Source organism: Anolis sagrei, chromosome 5, assembly GCF_037176765.1.
Source record: "Anolis sagrei isolate rAnoSag1 chromosome 5, rAnoSag1.mat, whole genome shotgun sequence".
NCBI lineage: Eukaryota > Metazoa > Chordata > Lepidosauria > Squamata > Dactyloidae > Anolis > Anolis sagrei.
Window position 1 is genome coordinate 73,202,641 of NC_090025.1, and position 22,685 is coordinate 73,225,325.

The 22,685-nt window shown below is 40.7% G+C and overlaps 1 protein-coding gene across 3 annotated transcripts in view; it reads right to left on the reverse strand.

Annotated features, from left to right (window-relative positions):
- CRACD (capping protein inhibiting regulator of actin dynamics) overlaps positions 1-22,685 on the reverse strand; it is a 177,412-nt gene that overhangs the window by 9,265 nt on the left and 145,462 nt on the right. For all 3 annotated transcript variants that reach the window (XM_067468757.1, XM_060778544.2, XM_060778545.2), the window contains 5 exons: positions 20,331-20,399; positions 15,311-15,496; positions 4,382-8,141; positions 2,495-2,685; positions 1,712-1,871 (listed from right to left, as the gene is read on the reverse strand). In XM_067468757.1, coding sequence (XP_067324858.1) covers positions 1,712-1,871; positions 2,495-2,685; positions 4,382-8,141; positions 15,311-15,496; positions 20,331-20,399 — 4,366 coding nt within the window. The remainder of the gene's footprint in view (positions 1-1,711; positions 1,872-2,494; positions 2,686-4,381; positions 8,142-15,310; positions 15,497-20,330; positions 20,400-22,685) is intronic.

Below are 22,685 nucleotides of genomic sequence, written 5' to 3' on the forward strand. Positions count from 1 at the left end.
CGAGTTCATTATTCATTACTGTAGCAGCTTTTCTAACCATCTGCCAGCATTTGCATCCAAGAGCAATATAGAAAAAATGGATATCACTGGAAAAATTTCCTACGCATTTCAAAAGGTCAAAAAAGCAGGATTTCCCCTTATTTTTACTCTTTTTTCCAAACCATGAGCTGCATCTTATTCAAGCTTCTTCTGGGAAAGAATTATCTGAATATATCCAGTTTGTTAGCTGACTTCAAAAATATGGTCTATAGTGGTCACCACCCTGAGTCCTTTTCGCCACGCCGAGTCCCTTCGGGGAGATAGGACAGTATATAAATAAAGATTATTATTTGAAACACAACAAGATGAGCCCACAGCACACAAGATCACTCTGCTGGCTGTTGTACTGGATCGCACGTAGGACACTTCCCAAGTGATGTATTGGCGAATAATGTGTGCAGATCCCAGTAAGGTGGCCTTTTGCAGCTGGCAGATGGTAATCTTGTCAGCGCCTATTGTGTTTAAGTGCAGGCCAAGGTCTTTAGGCACTGCCCAGTGTGCCGATCACCACTGGGACCACCTTAACTGGCTTGTGCCAGAGTCTTTGCAGTTCGATCTTTAAATCCTCATATTGTGTCAGCTTTTCCAGTTCTTTTTCTTCAATTCTGCTGTCACCTGGGATTGCAAAATGAACAATCCATACTTTGTTTTTAACACGATCGTGAGGTCAGGAGTATTGTGCTCCAGAACTCTGTCTGTCGCAGGCAGATGGTATTTGTGGCACAAGTTCCAATGAATCATCTGAGAAACGGTGTTATGCCTCTGCTTGTAGTCTGTCTGCGCGATCTTCTTGCAGCAGCTGAGGATGTGATCTATTGTTTCATCTGATCGTCGACTTTTCAATTCTGGCTTTGATGGCATTTGTCCTAATGGCTTGTTCTTGGGCTGCCAGAATCAGGCCCTCCATCGTCTCCTCCTCCTCCTCCTCCTCATTATTATTATTATTATTGTTTGAATGTCAGACTAGGGCCCCATCCACACTGCTATATAATGCAGTTTCATAATGTAGTTAAACTGCATTATATGGCAGTATAGATGGGACCCAGGACTGTGGGAGAACTGAGGTATGAAATCCCAAAGGATTTCCTTAGGCAAGTCACACATTCAGCCTCAAAGGAAGGAAGGCAATGGCAAACCACCTCAGAACAAATCCTGCCAAGCAAACTCTATGACGTGGTCATCATAAATGGCAACAACTTGAAGGCACCTAACAACAAGTAGATATGCTCATAAAAAATGGTAAGAAAAATCGAAGTATTATGACTGTCATTGTCCCACAGAGGGTGCCACAATTCCACTAAGGGAGGTATGGAGAAAGTAGGTAGCCATGGAAATAATTATTTTACGATAATCAGGCTGAAAAGCATGTGTCCCTGGCATGAAAGAACTCCATCTTCTGGGAGTTGGATGGCACAAAAATGGACAGTGAGACACTAAACATTGCATTTTAACTATGTTTTAATATGTGATTTTATAGATGTATTTATGCTCCACCTCGAACTGAAAGGAGAGATGGGATAATAATAATAATAATAATAATAATAATAATAATAATAATAATAATAATAATAATTGTTATTAAGATCCAACTCTCTCATAATTCCTCCAAATGACCAAGTGGCTACAACTGTGATGGAAACTGTAAACTTTACCTGTCAACTGTAAACTTTACCTGTCACAGATGTAGGAAGAGTGTTTGATTTTTTCAGCTGTTCTCTGCGTTCAAGCCTCTTCATAGCTGTCTCTTTCTTCTCCTCTTCCGATGCTGCAGGCTTTAGTAGTGTGCTTGTCCTGCTGGTGTTTTTATTATCCGACTGACTGTTTATGCTGGCCTAAAGTAAAGCAGAAAACGAGAAATACAGCATTAACAATATTAATATATTTCTAACACGAAGAGAAATAGCCATTGAGCTCAGTAGTGCCTACTTCATTTATTTGGATCCTTATTCCTGGCTTACTACTTGCCTCAATGTCTCCCCAATATAGATATAAATATATAAAATCATTTAAAAACCATACAACTGAAAAAATACATTAAAATTCCTATTACAGGCAGTCCCTGAGTTATAAGCATCCGACTTCCAAGTGACTCATAGTTAAGAATGAGGGTGAGACAACAGGAAGTGAGAGAAATCTACGCCTAGGATGGAAAATGCACTCCTGGAAGCGTTTCCATGGGGAAAAGGTGTCTCCACTGAAGCTTTATTTAGAAAAGAAGACTCAGGAATTTTTCTGACTGGTGTTCTTCTCTTAGGGCACAACAGATGCTACAAGTATGTATATATTTATTGCACATTATTTGATAAAAGCAATAGTTAAACCTCTTCTCAATTATTTTATTGACCATGCTAAACCCTTTTCAAAACTCGGAAGACAACTGCAAAAAATATCAAAATGTTCACATGATATCATACTACTTTTTTTTCCTTTTTAAAAATCTACTTTATAGACTTACATTTTCTTTAGCGAGTTTCTCAGCCTGCTTTGCCTCCCTGGCTTGCCTCCTCTCCTCTCGGGTCGCTTGCTGCTCTCGAAAACCCTTCTGCTTCTGCAATGCTAATGTGATCCAAAGCGGCTGTGCAGATTCAACCTTTTCCATCAGTTTCGAGCCATCTATGGAATGCCTGCTCTGAAGAACTGGCCTTTCTGGAAGATAGAGGACAACACAAAAGGTTTCCATTTGTAGAATGGAGACGTGGCTACTATGGGGTGATCTTGGGGAAGTTATACACTCTTAGTCTCAGGACCCTTCCACACAGCCATATAACCCAGAATATCATTTGCTTTGAAGTGGGATGTCTGAGTCTACACTACCATATATCCCAGTTCAAAGCAGAAAACATGCGATTTATTCAGTTGTGTGGAAAGGGCCTCAGCAAACTGGATAAGTTCACATCAGATGTGGTTCCTGTACCGAACCTTTAAAATGCTGTGACTCATTCACTTTGAGTTTGAGTTTGGCTGCATTCTTCTGCACAAAGAACTCTAGAGAAGATGTCAGTGCAGCAAACTTTTCCAAAGCATTCTTAACAATGCTTTGCATCCTCACATCTCAATTTAAGCTGCCCTAGAAATGTCAAAACTAGTTTAATCTCCAAGCATCTGTGTGCACTAACACCTCCGCCTATTTCTGGAAAGTGAGTGGGTTTAATTTTAGAATTATTTTATATGCTATTTTGGGAATATTTGAACAAATTTTGAAGTTTGTAAATGTCACATAGAACAAAGAGCGTCCACACACAGGTTGTCTGCAGAAAGTTCATGAACCAGTCTTGCATTCACAAGCTTCGATGTTGCACAAAATGGTTCACTAGCAAGGGTTTCTCCATTCCTTTCAATGAGACAAAAAAACTCTGCAGAGGACTTACATAGAATATCACTGAAGTGAATGAAAACTACTGCACATATCAGCTCTATAGGTAAAAGGTAAAGGTTTTCCCCTGACATTAAATCAGTGTCTGACTCTGGGGGTTGGTGCTCACCTCCATTTCTAAGCCGAAGAGGAGGTGTTGTCCGTAGACACCTCCAAGGTCATGTGGCCAGCATGACTGCATGGAGTGCCATTACCTTCCCACCAGAGTGGTACCTATTGATCTACTCACATTTGCATGTTTTCAAACTGCTAGGTTGGCAGAAGCTGGGGCTAACAGAGGAAGCTCACTCTGCTCACAAGAGCCAGAAAAATGCCCAATGCACAGTGTGAAACAATGTACATTAGGCACTCTTTCCAATGTCCTGATATGCATCTTTGCAATCTGCTAACAGGAATTCTTAGCACCTTTATATTTAGCTAAATATACATGCAGTCACTTAAGGTGATACAGGATTCTGGCAGTTGTTTTTATCCATGGAAATCATCACACATACAGATGTGTGAAATCAGGGCTAATGTAGTATCAAGAATATGTTGCTAGTAAATGTAAAGGTAAAGGCTTTCCCTTGATATTAAGCCTAGTCAAGAATGACTCTGGGGGGTGATTACTATCTCCGTTTCTAAGCCGAAGAGCCAGCATTGTCTGTAGATGCCTCCTAGGTCAAGTGGCTGGCATGACTCCATGGAGCGCTGTTGCCTTCCCACCAAAGCAGAACCTACTGATCTACTCACATTTGAGTGATTTTGAACTGCTAGGTTGGCAGAATCTGGGGCTAACAATGGGAGCTCACCCTGTCCCATGGATTTGAACCACCAACTTATGGTCAGCAAGTTCTGCAGCTTAGTGGTTTAGCCCGCTGCACCACCATGGCACCTATATTGCTAGCATATAATAAAAAACTAACAATGCAACACTTTAAGGCTGATGCCATCATAGAGTTACATTTTCAGAGGTGCATGTTTGCCTACCTTTTTTTAGTGGCTCTGTCTTTTTCTCTGTTTTCTCTCTCCATGGCATGGTAATGGATGGGAAAAATGACTTCTTCTCCTTTGACTCTTCCTCTTCGTTCTTGTTTCCTTCAGGTGCTTGTGAAACCAGAGCACTCCCTTTAGCTTCAGTTTTCCTCCAGGCTGGATCAGGCTCGGCTTTACCCACCCTTTGCCCCAAAGATTCGACTGCAGGAGGCCTGCGTATTTTTGCGAGAGGAGATGGTGGTGGAGTTTGGCTGGTAGGCTTTGGAGCCAATGCAGGCTTTTTGGGGGCTGGTGATATACAAACTGATTTCTCTTGACTAGCTGTAGACACATGGCCGCTAGTTGGTAAAGATACTGGTGTAGCTGTACTGTAGCTTTGATTAACATTAGATGAGGAGATCTTTCCAGAACTAACACTGGCATCCTTTGTCTCTTGGCTAGGAGATTTACTTGCCTTTGAAAAAAGATTACTTGGCTCTTGTTCACCCTCTGGGGTGACGAGAGGAGTTGGGATGCCATCAAAACTATCTCCTGCACTGTACCGTTTCTTCTTCTTTTGGTCTCCTTGCTGATCATAGTGAAAACGCAAAGAATAGTTGGTCCTTCTCAATTTTACACCAAATGGGGACACGTTTTCTTCTCCATTTGGTGAGACTCGGTCCAATTTTCTTGTAGCAACATTCTGGTGAGATTCCATATTCGGAGAGGATTCTGGCTGGGATATTTCTTTACTTAGTGGGCCACTTGGAACAAGAAAAGATGGAAGATCTTTGGCAAACTTACAACCCTCCGTGTTATCTGCCACCTCATGATGCACTTCAGTTTTACTCGCAGGCAATCTAGGTACATTCCCTACATCTATCAGTGGCTCAGTGTGAACTCTCTCTCGCTTTGCACTGATAGTAGTTGGAACCAATTCTTTTGCTGTTGCATTCTCCGCTTCAGTGCCAACCTTACCCTCAGTGTCTGTATTAGTTTTGGAGACTTCTGAAAACTTTTGCCATGCTGGAGTTATGGAAAACTTTGCATTTGCAGACAAAGTCTTCCGTAAATTACTGTGGGAAGCAGTTCGTCCTTTAGGTGTCCAATCATCACTATGTCTGCTAGTGTTTCCCTTGTCTTTCTCATTACTTTTCCCATTTTCTGCACTTTTTAGGATTTTTGACCTAATGGAAGCCCACTCAGCCAATATGTCCTGGTTGCCCAGTGGATCTTGAGTGTGTTTTATTTTACTGCTGCTAGGCTTGGCATCAGGAGATTGTTTCATAGCACTTTCTGCTGGAGCCACATCCGCCATTTTTCTTTCTTCTGTTAAGCCAAGTAAAGATTTACAAGCTGTATCTTTGATCTGATTGAGGTTGACCGCAGTGCCACAGAGCTGTGCTCCAGTGACCAAAATTGCTGTATGTGGGACACACAAAGAGGTTGGAAGATCATGTGAACACTTGGGAGTCTTTGATTCTATTGCAGTGGAAGGAGTTGGTGTCTCTTTAATGGGGCTAACTGGGCTCAGATTAACTTTCGGAAATATAATTTGTTTTTCGCCTGAGGATACTTGAAAGGTGAATCCCCTGGGCATAGTCTGTCTTGCATCAACTTCCTGCCATCGTAGCTCTTCGCCATGAATCCTTTCTTGTTCCTGCGTTTCAGTGTTCCTTCTCTCACCGTGCCTTAGAGTTTCTTCTTTCTTCTGCCCCTTGTCTTTCTGTTCAGACTTTTGCTGGCTTGCTTCTTCTTTAGGTGGAAGTGCCTTCTTTATGGTTTCCACACGTTTCTCTTCTGCATTCAGATTTTTGTCCAGTTGCGATCCGGATAATTTGTTCAGTTCTTTTGTCTTTTCCTGTGGCTGCAGTCCTTCTACATTCAGTATTTTTGCTTCTTCTGGTTTCTGACCCTGTTCCCTTTGTAGTAAATCTTCCTGCTGTGTTCTCTTTGTGTCCAATTGTGTTTTGGACTCTGTTACTTCACATTTACCATGTTTTGCCGATCTAACATGCTTCTCAGGTTCTTGTTGTGTTTGTTCATCGCTGTTCATTTTCTCTGCCTTCAGATTTTCCTTTTGCTGCTCTGGCCTCTTTTGTTTCTCCACCTTTGTGGTTCTTCCCTTCTTTTGCAAACTATCTTCACCTTCTATATTTCTAGTCTGTTCTTGTTCTTTTGGCTTCTGCCTTGTTTTTTGCCCTTGAAGGACTTGTTTCTTCAGTTCATCGTGCTTCTCTGTCTCGTGTGCTTTTTCTTCCAGCTCTTGTCCTCTCTTCCCTTCTGAATCCCGATGCTTTGCTTTTTCTTCTTGCCATTTTTGCTTCTCTTGTTCTTGTTTCTTGTCTTGCCATCCATGCTGTGACAGCTTGTCATAAGTTTTCCCCTCCTTTATTTCTTGATGTCTCTTTTGTTGTTTATCTTCCAATTCTGACTGGTTTTTTTCTTCTCGTTTTCCATGCCTTTGCTTCCCTTGTCGGCTTTGGGTCTCCATATCACATTGCCTTTGTTCTTCTGATTGCTTTTGTGCTTCCAGTTCATGCTGATTTTGCTTTTCCTGATCCTTTTGTGCCTTCAGTTCATGTCTTTCTGCCTCCATTTTGCATTGTCTTTGCTCTTTGTGTTGTCTTTGTGCCTCCAGTTCTCGTTTTGTTTGTTCTTCTTGCTGCATTTGTGCCTCAAGTTCTCGCTGTCTTTGTTCTTCCCGCTGCATTTGTGCCTCTCGTTCACGTTTTCTTTGTTCTTCCCGTTGCATTTGTGCCTCCAGCTCTCGTCTTTGCTCTTCCTGTTTCCTTTGTGCTTCCATTTCATGTTGTCTTTGTTCCTCTCGTTTCTTTTGTGCCTCCATTTCACGTTGTCTTTCCTCCTCCTGTTTCCTTTTTGCCTCCAGTTCATACCGCCTTTGTTCTTCCTGTTGTGCCTCCAGTTCACGTTGTCGTTCCTTCTCCCTTTTCCTTTGTGCCTTCAGTTCACGTTGTCGTTGTTCTTCCTGTTTCCTTTGTGCCTCCAGTTCATACCGCCTTTGTTCTTCCTGTTGTGCCTCCAGTTCACGTTGTCGTTCCTTCTCCTTTTTTCTTTGTGCCCTCAGTTCCCGTTGTCGTTGTTCTTCCTGTTTCCTTTGTGACTCTATTTCATGCTGTCTTTGTTCTTCCCATTGTTTTTGTGCCTCCAAGTCACGTTTTCTTTGCTCTTCCTGTTGACTTTGTGCCTCCATTTCACATTGTTTTTGCTCCTTCCTTTGCCTTTGTGCCTTCAATTCATGCTTTCTTTGTTCTTCATGTTGTTTTTGTGCCTCTACTTCTCTCTGCTTTTGGTCTTCTAGTTCCTGATGTTCAGATTCTGAGTGCATAGGTTCCTCTAGTTCCTGAGATCTCTCTTCCTTCTTCCTTCCTTCCTCCTGTTCTTGGTGCCATTGCATCTCATGTTCTGCCATGTGCTCTTTTGACTCTTTTTTACTCTTTCTATCTTCCATTTTTAAACATGGCTCTTCTTCTTGAAGCTTCTGCTTTTTTCCTTCTTGTTGCCCTTGATCTTCCTCGAATCCCTGAACTCTTTTGTTTTCCATATGGCTTTTTACTTCTGTTTCAGCTATTTTTTTCTCAGTCATAAGTCTATCTTCTTGCTTCCTTTTGCCTTTTGTTTCCTGTTCATGGCTTTCTCTAGCTTGGAAGGGCTTTTCTGCATGATGGCCATCCTGTTTTAGGATTTTGTCTTCATACTCTATTGGTTCCAGGATTTCTGGTTCAAATTCAATCACTGATAGACTTTGTAGATCCTAGTATCAGAAAACAAAAACAGATTTGACTTTTTAAATTATGCTCTATGGGGTAGAGAGCTGATATTTTATAAAATAATTATTTTACATGTTTGTAGATCATTACGATGCTATTTATTTGTGTTTACGTATTTATTTTTGATCTTCTGACATATACAAACACATACCATAATGAATAATAAAACATATTCCAACAACCAAGTAACCCGTCATCAAAGTACTTAACTATTCAATAGAATTCGATTCTGAAAAGGGAATAGAATGTCACTACAATCTTGGGACACAGCAGACAGAAACACTTATCATCTCCAGTATGCTCTCAGACTGTATTTCATTTATTGCAATTGGTGAACTATGCTGGGTGTGAACTATTGCTGAACCACCGATGCAGAGATTTTGCTACAAATAAGAAAGTCAAGAGATATCTGCCAGAATTATATAAGTATGTTTTGTAATGCAGAGGCTTCATAAGCTGAAAGTCATAGGCCAGGATTCTCTTGGTGGTAAACACTTGTGTAACCTGGCTGTTTGGATACTGTGGATAGAGATATTCAACATCTCCCAGCACAATACTTTCTTTGCTGCCATAGGTTGTTTTGAAGCAAACTATGCCAGGTTTTTATTGCCCTGAGGAGTATTGGTAGTGCCTAGTTTTTATGCCAACACTTCTTTCTAAACATTTTAAGAAAATATATTTATTTTTCTTTACTACTCAGCAAACAAACAGCAAAAACAAAGCAGATAGTTTCTGATCACCCCCTTTTAATAACATACGAGGGTTGAATGAAAAGTAATGCCTCCACCTTTGTTTCTTGGGTTTGGATGGGTTTTAATAAATCAAACGCAGAAATAATCCTTAGAATTTGCTCTTTAACTACCACTATTCACTTTTCCACATAATCACCAGACAATTGGATACATTTCTGCCAACGATGAACAAGTTTTCTGAAGCCGTCATGGAAGAAGTCGACACTCTGTTTCCGCAACCAGCATCTCACAGTTCTCTCAACATCTTCATCAGAAGCATAATGATGTCCTCACAGATCTTCTTTCATTATCGGGAACAGATGGAAGTCAGATGGTGCTAAATCTGGACTGTATGGAGGATGTTGTATGGTGGTGAGATCCAGTCTCTGAAGTTTCAAGTCTGTGTGCTTTCACTTCAGGCGTCAGCATCCTGGGTAGTGGGTAGCCATCGTACACAGATCTTCCAATAGCCAAAGAATGCAATAATGTGACCCACACATTCTTGTGAAATGCCGATTATGCTTGAAATTTCTCTTTGAGTGATACGACAATCGTGCTGAATCAATCTGTCAACCTTTTGCTTGTGAAACTCAGTGGTTGCTGTCACAGGACGTCCAACTCTTTGTTTGTCACGCAAGTCAGATGTTCCCACCTCAACATCTATAAACAATCTCCCTCAATGATGCATAGTACTCACATCAGCACAAATTACCATAAACAGCTTGCATTCTCTGATGAATCTCCTTTGGGGTGACACCTTCTGCTGTCAAGAATTCAATGACTGGACGTTGCTTAAATCTCATTGACCAACTGTCTGTGCAGGGTTTCATACTTTGCACTTTAACAACACAACCATTCAATGGTAAGGCGTCCTGCCAAAATGGAACTGTAGAGGAGAGTCTACTGAACAAGCCAGTACCTGCCGCATACCAGTACTGCCATCTGTTGAGGAGTTATGAAGGTGGAGGCATTACTTTTCATTCAACCCTCGTATATGTACCTAATGAAAATTCTCAGGAATTTTATTTCTCCATGTTTGTACGACTGAAGAGTTGGTCCTTTAAAAATAAGACATGAATCAGATAACCATACCTAGCAAAATTATATGAGACCACCAATGGAGAGCAAGGCGACAAGTCCTGTGACTGTTTCTCCACATATTTAGAGTAAAAGCATTCTCAAAACCGATCACTATGGCAAAACTCACAAGGTTTCTTTTCATATATATTATGTCTACTATTCTGAAATATACCAATGATCTGGGAATGCTGTATTTCATTGCATAGTCATGAAATACTAATTGAAAAGGAGGGGTGTGTGTGCAACTATTACTTCATGAAAACTATTGTGCCAGTTTTATGTACAAAAAAGACGCCATCCTTGCTGTAGTCTAGCTAGGCTCCCCTACGCATGTGTCCTGCTGCACTACATAGTTTCACCTGTCCACCCACTCCATTTCAGCAAGGGCGCTTCACTCACTAGCTCACCCGCCTGCCCCATTTCAGGAATGGCCCTTCATTCACTCGCCCACATTCGTGCTTGCTTTTTAGGAACAGCACTTCATGTGGCTGAGTCTGTAAACACTGAGTGCTTTTGGACTCAGGTATGTGAAGTACCATGTCTGAAAGGCGAGTGGGCGTACGGGCAAGTAAAGTGGCATTTTATTCATTCACTTGGTCACCTGCCTGCTTTCAGGTATGGCAATTCATTCACTCACTCACTGCCTTTTCAGGCCTGACACTTCATGTTCAGTGTTTTCAGACTCAGCCATGGGAAGAACTATGGGGATGAGTGAGTGAGTGAATGAAGTGCTGCCTAACTAGGCTTTCTTCTCCACTCACTCATTCACTTGCCTATCCACCAACCTTTCAGGCATGGTGCTACATTCACTATCTCACTGACTCGAGCACCTACTCATCTTTCAGTATTGGGCTTTGCGTGGCTGAGTCCAAGAGTAAGTGAAGTGTCGTGTCTGAAAGGAGGGTGGGCAGGGAAGTAAGGGAATGAAATGCTGCATCTGACGGGAGTGGTGTTACAGTAAGTCGTAGCAGGATCAAGTGTGTGTGTTAAAGAAAAACCTTATGATGTTAATTATTATGTGCAGCTGGTAATGTAGGTCATCAAGCATGTTTGGACCCGGTGGGGTATAACTGTATGGATTTTAGACCACAGTCTGAAGAAGCAATATGCTACTCTGAAGAAGATGCAATATGTTGTAATGCTGCTATGCTCTAACAGCGATGCTCTTTGCTATGGTGGAATAGCTCTTTACTCAAGGTTTATGTTTTGCTCTCTCATTTGAATGAAGACAAAGAAGCCTTATTCTGTGTTACTTACAAGGATTATGTAAGTTTGTTGTACTGTTTGATTTAGTATGCAACACCGCAAGTTTATGTTTTGCCTCTGCTGATAAGACTAAAATTTTTCTGTTCCTTTTTCCTCTTGTCTGTGTGTCTTTTGCATTGGACCTGGCTAAAATCTGCTTCTGCGCAACAAGCTGGTGGGCGAGTGAGGTGCCCTTGCCGAATAATAATAATAATAATAATAATAGTTTTATTTTTTGCTCGCCTCTCCTCATGGTTCAAGGCGGGTTACAGCACTACTAAAACATAAGCAAACACAGAATCATAGAGTTGGAAGAGACCTCATGGGCCATCCAGTCCAATCCTCTGCCAAGAAGCAGGAAAATCTCATTTAAATCACCCCTGGCAGATGGCCATCCAGCCTCTGTTTAAAAGCCTCCAAAGAAGGAGCCTCCACCATACTCCAGGGCAAAGAGTTCCACTGCTGAACAGCTCTCACAGTCAGGAAGTTTTTCCTAATTTTCAGATGGAGTCTTATTTTGAAACATGCCATAAAAGGGGAGGTATTTATGTAGAGCAGCAAGACACATGGAAAGGGAAGCTTAGCTTGACTAGTAAGAAGGCTGTTTTCCTCCACTAGCTACACTTGTGTGTTGTTCATCTCATCTGCAAACAGGACATTGGGACAATGTAGCAAGGATGTGACTATTATGTGAGCTAAACAAAAATACCAATTTTGAGACTCCAAAAATTGAGTGCGACTATTACATTGTGGTGTCTATTATACGATGAAATGCGGTAAACGTTATGGAATTAATGGGATTTTTTTTCTGAATAGGCAAGTTCAAGATGGTACTGTTATCTTTGAAAACACATATCTATGGCTAAGGACGAGCATTTTATGTTTTAAAAGTACAAAATCCTGTAAACAAAAACATCCGGATTACAGTTTAGTGTGAGATATGGAAGAGAGCAGCGTGTTCTTGCAGTCAGCATTTGTGGTGACCAGAAGTGATGCTACCCTACTTCATAATCTCTCTGAGAAGATTCAAACTAGTTTTTAATATATTATTTTTAATAATAGAGTTCTTAATAATTGTAAAATTATTTCTTCTGGCTGGAAAAATGTGTGGTTCATCAAGACCTTGAGAAGGCTGTGTTGGATCCTTTCTCAGTAGTTCATGCACTCTGTAGACCACAGGAATCAAATCAGTGCTGTAAATAATGGCAAATGAATCGTGGTTGGTGACTTTCATATCAGCAATGCAATGGTGAAAGGGACCAAGGTGTTGAAGCTTATCTTCAAAATCCAGGGTGTTGAACTTTGTATAGCCCTTTTAAAATTTTAACTTCAAGCATATTTTGCATTTTACTGACACTGAAGCCACCAACTGCCACTGCATGAGAATACAAGCATTTTCTTTGTATTTCCAATAAAAGGTCCTTCTGAGAACTGCACTCTTAACAATCATCTTACCAAATGTCACATAGAAACTAGCAAGTGGGTGGGTGATTATCCCTGGCAATCTGCCCCCCAGTGTTTGGTAGTTAAGGGCACGATATAAAAGTTATTTTCTTAGATATTACACAATATGATTCCCTTACTCAAGAGACTAGTATCCACAATTTCACCTACTCGCATCACAAAAATATGTTCTTTCCAGGAATGTTCTAGTTCCTCCAGGGAACTAAGGCAGCTTCTGTGAGACGTCCATCATTTTAATACGATTCGTTGTTAGCTATACTTATTTGATGCCGTGGTAAGTTCAGGAAAGTATTTCCTCCAACCCAGATACGGGACTTGGAGTGTAATGCTTTAGTAAAGGGGTTCTCAAACTGTGCTCCATGGAGCCCTTGGGGCTCTGTGAGTGATAGTGAAGGGCTCCGCAGCGCCATACTGCTTTCTACCTCCTCTTCCTCCTCCCGAGAAATGCAGGAAAATTAAAATTGGGAGCTACTGAAACAGCAGCAGTAGCATTCTCCCAGGAAACAGACCTTTTCTCACCAGCCTTCCTCGTTGCCCAGACTCTTTCTTGCTTCCTAGACTCTTTCCTCACATCCCTCTCTGCCCAGACTATTTTTCTCACTGCCCAGACCTCCCCCCACTGCCTTCTTACCAGAAGGGGGTTGGACTGGATGGCCCTTGGAGCTGATCCTATATTATTATTATTATTATTATTATTATTATTATTATTACTAATACTAATACTACTACTACTACAAAGGCTGGATGGCCATCTGTTGGTGCTCCATTAATATTATTATTATTACTACCACTACTACTACTACTACTACTACAAAGGTTGGATGGACATCTGTTGGTGCTTTATTATTATTATTATTATTATTATTATTATTATTGCTAGTACTACTACTACAAAGGCTGGATGGCCATCTGTTGGGGGTGCTTTGATTGTGCTTTTCCTGCATGCCAGAAGGGGGTTAGACTGGATGGCTTTGCGGTTGCTATTATTATTATTAGTACTACTACTACTACTACTACTACTACAAAGGTTGGATGGCCATCTGTTGGGGGTGCTTTGATTGTGCTTTTCCTGCATGCCAGAAGGGGGTTGGACTGGATGGCCCTTGTGTTTGCTCCTATTATTATTATTATTATTATTATTATTATTATTATTATTATTGGATACATAACAAGATTAGTACACAGCAAACAAGATCACTGTGCTATCTTTTGTATTTGATCACACATCGGACACTTCCCATGTGTCTAGGGGTGTGTGATATATCAGCGAATAATGCATGAAGATCTGAGTAGGGTGGCCTTTTGCAGTAGACAGATGGTAATTTTGTCAACGCCGATTGTTTTAAAGTGCAGGCCAAGGTCTTTAGGCACTGCACCCAGTGTGCCGATCACCACTGGGATTATTATTATTATTAATTATTCATATTATTATTACAAAGGCTGGATGACCATCGGTTGGGTGCTTTGATTGTGCTTTTCCTTTATGGCAGAAACGGGTCGGACTGGATAGGCCCTGGGGTCTTCCACTGAAATACTGTTAAGTTTATGTTAATTAAAATTGTTCTTAATTTTAAATATTGTATTATTCTTTCTTTCTTTCTTTGCACTAAAAACAAGATTTGTGCAGTGTGCATAGGAATTTGTTCATTTTTTTTTTTTAGTTTAGTTCACGCAAACACTCTCCATTCTTCTGCCTCTGGCCTGGCTCTTCTGTCAAATTTTAAAACGCCATGTGGCCCTTGTATTAAAAAGTTTGCCCATCCCTGGTACAAATACATTATATAGAATATAAAATATAAAAATATATTTAAAAATATAAAATATAAACATTTATTGGTGCATTGGTAAGCTAACTAATTATGACTAACTGTGTTGTTGTTGTTTATTCGTTCAGTTGCTTCCAACTCTTCATGACCTCATGGACCAGCCCACGCCAGAGCTCCCCATCGGCTGTGGCCACCCCCAGCTCTTTCAGAGTCAAGCCAGTCACTTCAAGGATATCATCCATCCATCTTGCCCTTGGTAGGCCCCTCTTCCTTTTTCCTTCCATTTTCCCCAGCATCATTGTCTTTCCTGTATTCTAATGGTACTGACTAACTGTATTTTCAATATTTTATTTTTTCTGATCTGCATCACTTAAAATCTCCCCCCTCCATCTCATCCCACCCCTGGGTATATATGTAATTCGGGATTACATTTCTTGTATTTGATGAACTATAATACATAGATAATCTGTTTTGTGTATGCCTAGCTCATACAATAAATCTATTATGTCAATGTCTTGTCCATATTCAGGTCCCCTTACTCTTTTCTTCTTTTTTGTAATCAAATTTTAAAAATCCAATATATTTTTAAAATGATAAATATGTTAATCTACTAGCATTTTTATTTCAGTATACTATCTTTCTGGGAAAACATATTAAACAGAGAATAAACTGTATCTAATGTTCTTTTCCTTTTCCAAAATCTCTCCAGTTGGTACAATTTTTGATGCTGGTCCATGCACATGAATAATAAGTAACGTATTGTTAGATCAGACTCAAAGACTGCACGAAGCTGTGAGTGTCCCATGATAAAAACAGATAAAGTGCAGACTCCTTTTTGTTATTTGACTTCCCAAATCTATTCCATACCTTTGATAATCTTTTGTGTTTTGTGGAAACCCTCTGATTCTTTGGCTTAACAGAGAGTTTGTGCTTCGCTGCGCTATTGTCCAGGCAAGTAATCGCCAGTGGGATGGCATCAAGGTTGACTGTTTCAATTGTGCCCGAGGGTGAATGATGTCTTTTTGGCCGAAGCGATGCCTTCACCGGAGTAACCTGTACAGATCACACAAAGAAGCCAACATGATTCAAACAATAGAATTCACAAAAGAACATGGAAACTCAGCAACATTTCCGGAATGAATTTTGGATATTTCTTCTGCCAAGCAATTTGCCTATTTGCCTTCTATTCAAGCTATACACAGAGTTACTACAGATAGTAACTGAGGTATAGTATTTGGACCCCCCAAGCAACCTGGCAAATCCAGATTCTTGTAGACACCAAGCAAGAAATAAATTTGCCTCCAGGAGAACTGAATAATGTGCCCACTAGTACACCTGGGCAGGAATTGTGGTACCTATACACCACCCTCCATGCCCACAAAATGTTATGTTAATACTTGTGATTCTTAAAAAAATCATATATATGTAAGTTTCATTTTTTATTGTGTTGGAAGTGACTTGACATACTCCAAGTCGCTTCTGGTGTGAGAGACATTGCCTAGGGGACACCCAGATGTTTTACCATTCTGTGGGAGGCTTCTCTCGTGTCCCCAAATGGGAAGCTGGAGCTGACAGATGGGAGCTCATCCCGTCTCGCGGATCTGAACTGCCAACCTTCAGGTCAGCAGTTCAGCGGGCATAAGGATTTAACCCATTGCGCCACTCTGAGTTCTATGCACATTTCAGTAATGTGATGCTTCAAAGGTCTTCAGCTGCCCACCATCTAACTTACTCTTGCCACTGTAATTTACAGAATTTCAACTATACGTTGGCATAAAGGTCAAGATAGAAGAACTGGGTTACACTGTGATCCATTACTAATTTCATCTTGGCATTAATAGCAAATCAAGGAGTTCATGCATTCCTAGGGAATCCAAGACTATAAACAACATTCACCTTCAAGGTAAAAGCAGCAATAATTAGAAAAAAAACAATTGGTCCTGATTTCATTGGATTCAGCCTGCCTTTCATCCTTAAATGTAAGTATTCGAAGACTTGATTTTTGCTGTTTGATTTTTAAAGCATTTTTTTGAAGAACACTCCTTTGCTTTTCAAAAATGTAAGCACGCTTTCATGTGTAACTAACCACATGAAAATGGCAAGACTCACAAATAAGTCCTCCATGCTGCTGTGGCATCAATGGGCCCAGGAGGGCCCCATCATTGCCCTCCTCCAGGCCATCACAGCGCCAACAGGCCCAAAAGGTCCTTGCCATCATCCTCTTCCAGGCTGCTACGGCACCAACGGACCAAGGAGGACTTCGCCATCACCCTCTAACAGGCCGCCGTGGCTCCAGTTGATTTGTTGTTGTTCATTTTGGCAATAAATGTTTGCTACTTGGTTACATTTATTTATTTGTTTGTTTGTTTATTTACCATATTTAAATACCGCCTTTTTCAACCCGAAAGCAACTCAAGGCGGTTTACAGTTCGATGCCCCCAACAACATAAATTACAATTAAAAACATTTAGCATATAATATAAAAACCATATAAAACCAATAAAAACATAAATCCTCAGTGTCTCATTTTGTCTGTTAACCGCCCTGACTCCCTTTAGGGAGATAGGGTGGGTTATTATTATTGTTATTGTTGTTGTTGTTGTTGTTGTTATTATTATTATTATTATTATTATTATTATTATTATTATTATTATTAGAAACACAACAAGATGAGTCCACAGCAGACAAGATCACTCTGCTGGCTGTTATATTGGATCACATGTCAGACACTTCCCAAGTGTCTAGGATTGTTGTTGTTGTCGTTGTTCTTGTTGTTGTTGTTAGCAAATGTATTAAATAAGGCCTGACATCCTGTTGGTTTTACCCATCCTGTGCCAGTCAATACATAAATAAATCTATTAGATTCAATGGGTTAAACCCCTGTGCCGGCAGGACCAAAGACCAACAGGTCGCAGGTTCGAATCCGGTGAGAGGTGGATGAGCTCCCTCTATCAGCTCCTCATACGGGGACATGAGAGAAGCCTTTCACAGGGATGATAAAAACATCAAATCATCCAGGCGTACCCTGGGCAACGTCCTTGCAGACAGCCAATTCTCTCACACCAGAAGCAACTTGCAGTTTCTCAAGTTGCTCCTGACACGACCAAAAAAAAAAAAATTGGGTCAGCTCTAGGCAGAATCAAAGAATTTAGAGGTGTGTTTTCTCCCACAAGGATTCTCAGGAAATACAAAATAGGAAACGTTAATAAGTACCTCAAAATCACCCACATTATTTTTATCTCTAGTTATAGGTGAGCAAGAGATCACAGGATTGTTCTGTAGGGTAAGCATTCTAGGGCAAATTGTTGAAAATCTGCACTGCTTGTGTTTCTAATTATTGCTGCTTTTGTCTTCATAGTGAATGTTGTTTATAGTTTTGGATTCCCTGGAAATGCATGGGCTACTTAATTTGCTGTTAATGTCAAGATAGATACTATTTTCTTGAACAATAACTCTCAGAATTCCCCAGTCAACATGGCAAACCTACTGCAATATATGATTGCTTCTTTTATCTTTAAGAAACTATTGCTTCCCTTCTGATTAACAAAATCTCTGATAGGGAAGTCTGAAATCTGAAAATTTAGGAGCGGACCCTTGTTAATTACCTTCCCACGGTTAAACTCATATTAGCATATGTAGTCTAAGGCAAAAGTAGATAAAATTGCCTTTTAATCTGATATTTGTTTGCTCGCGTTTAATCGGATAATTAACTGCTTTGCATAAATAGCCACAGCGTCAGCAAGATTTTGGCAATGGCAGCAAAGAGCACGGAATAGATAGGTTTCCCCCCACAATATTTTCAAGGAAGGAATGCATCCTTTGCTTATCTTCTACACTCTTCTAGGTAGACTCAGGTTTTAGAAAGGACTTTGCAAATCTGATGTCAATCTATTCACTACACTTGCACTTCTCCTTCATTCCTTTGATGACAATACACGTGTTATCATCGTTTTCCTAACCATTTCATAATCAAATTCACACTTGCTTACTCTTTACAGCGGTTCTTCATTTGAGTAAGTATGTGTATTGATCTCAGTGTTGTTTTAGCAGCAAGTTTATTAGGCAGCGGCACTTCCTATATTCCTTCATCAATCCTACCCCCCCCCCCCCAGTTTTAAATTTCAGATTGAGTCTAATTTCAGTCTGCTGAAAAGATTTAATCCATGATAGTAAACAAACTTGTAAAGTAAAGCTTTCCCCTTGACATTAAGTCCAGTCGTGTCCGACTCTGGGGATGGTGCTCATCTCTGTTTCTAAGCCAAAGAGCTGGCATTGTCCATAGACACCTCCAAGGTCATGTGGCCAACATTAACCCATGGAGCGCTGTTACCTTCCCGCCGGAGCGGTGATCTCACATTTGCATATTTTTGAACTGCTAGATTGGCAGAAGCTGGGGCTAACAGCGGGACCTCACCTTGCTCCCTTGATTCAAACTGCCAACCTTTTGGTCAGCAAGTTCAGCAGCTCAGTGGTTTAACCTGCTGCACCACCAGGGGCTCAGTAAACATACTACTAAGCTGTTTATCCACGCAAACTTGCTCAGCCCTACTTACAATTACTTTGCAAGTGTACACACTATTCTATACTAAGATCTGAGACTCAAATTGTTTCAATAGAGCTTATCTCATGTGTCTGTAGTAATATTCTTTGTAAGGATAAAGGATATTGCAGCCTGTACCAAATGAGCTCGCAAATGAATCAACAGAAGCCAGAAAGGATATGCCGGGGAAGTCATGTTGACCATAAAACAAAACATGATGTTCATGATGTCATAGCTTTATTAAAACACAAGACCAGTTTTTGATAAAAGCATTACTTGTCATAGGATGAAAACAAAAACAGCCAAGACTCAAGGGACACAACAAATCTGGCTTTGTTACTGAGTGCACAAACAACAAGAGGCCTCAACCAACCTTGGTGCTCTGTCTAGTGAACGAGAATGATACGTGTGTTTAAAAATACCTCTTTGATAAATTCAAAGATCTACCCTTATCATCTCTAAGAAGGATTTGGAGTCCAGTTCAAAGAACAGGGGGAGCCCTCGGTAGCACAGCGGGTTAAACCGCTGAACTGTTGAACTTGCTGACTGAAAGGTTGGTAGTTCAAATCTGGGGAGCAAAGTGAGCTCCTGCTGTTAGGTCCAGCTTCTGCCAACCTAGCAGTTCAAAAACATGCAAATGTGAGTAGATCAATAGATACCGCTCTAACGGCGCTCCATGCAGTAATGACAGCCACATGACCTTGGAGGCATCTACGGACAATGTCAGCTCTTTGGCCTAGAAATAGAGATGAGCACCACCCCCACCACCCCATAGTCAGACACAACTAGACTTAATGTCAAGGGGAAACCTTTATCTTACTAGTATGTTTACTATTATGGATAGTAGATCAATAGGTACTGCTTTGGCGGGAAGGTAATGGCACTCCATGCAGTCATGCCAGCCACATGCCCTTGGAGGTGTCTACAGACAACGCTGGCTCTTTGGCTTAGAAATGGAGATGAGCACCACCCCCCAGAATCAAGGGGAAACCTTTACCTTTACTTTACTAATCAAATAACAGGTGGGACATACATATTGAACTCTTGTTTCCCTACATCACCCTTTCCACATACTCTAAGCAGACTCACTCTTGATGCTGGATGTCAGGTGAGGAAAAATAATGTCAAAAGAGAAAAGGGATTCCTACTGTTCAGGGTGTAAAGACCATGTTCTCTACAGGAATGGCACAGATTTGGGCCTAAAGAAAGCTTTTACTTTCATTGCATGAATGTGACCCACATGAGCTTATATTTCATGGTTTATCAATGCTTATTCTTATACTATTTTGAGGATGAATATGTGAAGACTCTTTGGGAAAAATGTACTTAGCTATTCACAAATATTACCTTTTCTTCTCCTCCAAGCCTTGTTTTGTGCAGACTTTCAGGGATTAATGAATCTGGTATGTTACCTACCTAGAAAAGCAAAAACAACAAAGGGGGGTTACTTGATCAGTCGGTGCATGTTCTTTCTTTCTTTCTTTCTTTCTTTCTTTCTGTCTTTCTTTCTCCACCTTTTACTATTAAGTGAGCAGCATGCTTACAAACAATACTCACCTTTTCAGTCCAGTGGTCTATAAACCAACCTTAAAACTGTAGCATAGACACAGAGAACTGGAAAGTCTTGGCCCTTGGGTGCTCTAGCTGGAGGTCAGCTGTGACCAGCAGTGCTGTAGAATTTGAAGAGGCATGAATGGAGGGCAAAAGAGAGAAACATGCCAAGAGGAAGGTGCGTCAAGCCAACTTCAACCGGGACCGCCTTCCACCTGGAAACCAATGCCCTCACTGCTGGAGGTCAAGAATAGGACTCCACAGTCACCTACAAACGCCAGGACACCGCACTTGGAGGACAATCTTACTCGGACAACGAGAGATCGCCTAAGTAAGTAAGTAAGTAAGTACTATAAACTAACCTCATGTCCTGTGGAGCAGTGGAGGACAATAGCACTAGGCCTCAAGACTTGTGGATATAGATGTTTAAATATGGGCAGAATTTTGCCCACACTTCACAGGTTTGCTATAAGAACTGCCTATGCATATGTTAAGTGCATATAATGCATTCAGAGGCATTCAGTTCTACAGCTTGAATTAATACAATAATGCTTCCATGTCTGTAATTATTACTAGGTTTCATTCTAGACATAATTTGTATGATTCGCCTATGGCAGGGGTCCTCAAACTTTTTAAACAGAGGGCCAGGTCATAGTCCTTCAAACTGTTGGAGTGCTGGATTATAATTTGAAAAAAGCATGCATGAATTCCTATGCACACTGCACATATCTTTTTGTAGTGTAAAAACCACTACAAAAAGATATGTGCAGTGTGCATAGGAATTTATGCATGTAAAAACCAGTTTAAAACAATACAATAATTAAAATGAAGAACAATTTTAACAAACATAAACTTACTAGCCGTCCCCTACCACGTGTTGCTGTGGCCCACATGGGGGTTCTGTCTGGGAGGTTTGGCCCAATTCTATTGTTGGTGAGATTCAGAATGCTCTGTGGTTGTAGGTGAACTACAAATCCCAGCAACTACAACTCCCGAATGTCAAGATTCTATTTCCCCCAAACTCTACCACTGTTCACATTTGGGCATATTGAGTATTTGTGTAGTTTGGTCCAGATCCATCATTGTTTGAGTCCACAGTGATCTCTGGATGTAGGTGAACTACAACTCCAAAACCAATGGACACTGCCCACCAAACCCTTTCAGTATTTTCTGTTGGTCATGGAAGAACTGTTTGCCAAGTTTGGTTCAATTCCATCGTTGGTGAGGTTCAGAGTGCTCTTTGATTGTAGGTGAACTATAAATTCCAGCAACTACAACTCCCAAATGGCAAAATCATTTTTTTTAGTGAAGGACATACATTGGGTTGTTAGGTGTCTTGGGTCCAAATTTGGTGTCAATTCGTCCAGTGGTTTTTGAGTTCCGTTAATCCCACAAACGAACATTACATTTTATTTATATAGATGTGAGGCATTGAATTTGCCATTAATTATGTTGTAAACTGCTTTGATTCTCCTCCAAGGGTGAGAAAAGCGGTACAGAAATGCAGTTAATAAATAAGTAATAATAATAATGCATGCTGCTTATAATAAATGCAAGTCCCCAAAAGCCTACAAAGGAAACAGCTTATCTCTTTCAAGGTTGTTGACACTGGTAGTTTTACAAATTGATCTCAATGTCGTATGTCTACATGTTCACGTCCTCAGTGTTGAAATTTGGCAATATCTAGTTTTCTTCATGTCTTTCCCACATCAATTCCTTTTGAAATCATTTATCAATTCCCAGGGAAGTAGAAATTAAAAGCAACACCGACACTACTTTGGATTAAATGTTATTTCTCTCCCGCAGAGTTAAGGGCTCCATGGGGAAGCCACTGATTACTGTCTGAAGAAGAAAAGCTTACTCAGCTCGGATTCTTCCTGAGACCTTCAGAAGCATCATCCATCATTCTGTCACTTAGCACTGATAATGAGACTAACACCAAAAGACATCTGACAACCCTCCAAATTAATTCTGGCATCTTCTGGCTCGAACTGCCAGAGAAACGTGTCCTGTTCCCAGACCATTGTCAGTTTTTCGAATGAATAAGGTTGTGGGAAGTGATAGTAGAATACACATTATTCCCCATTATGCCAATTCTTAATAATGATGCAACAACAAGGGTGGCAATTTTCATGAGTCAAGGGGCCCTTT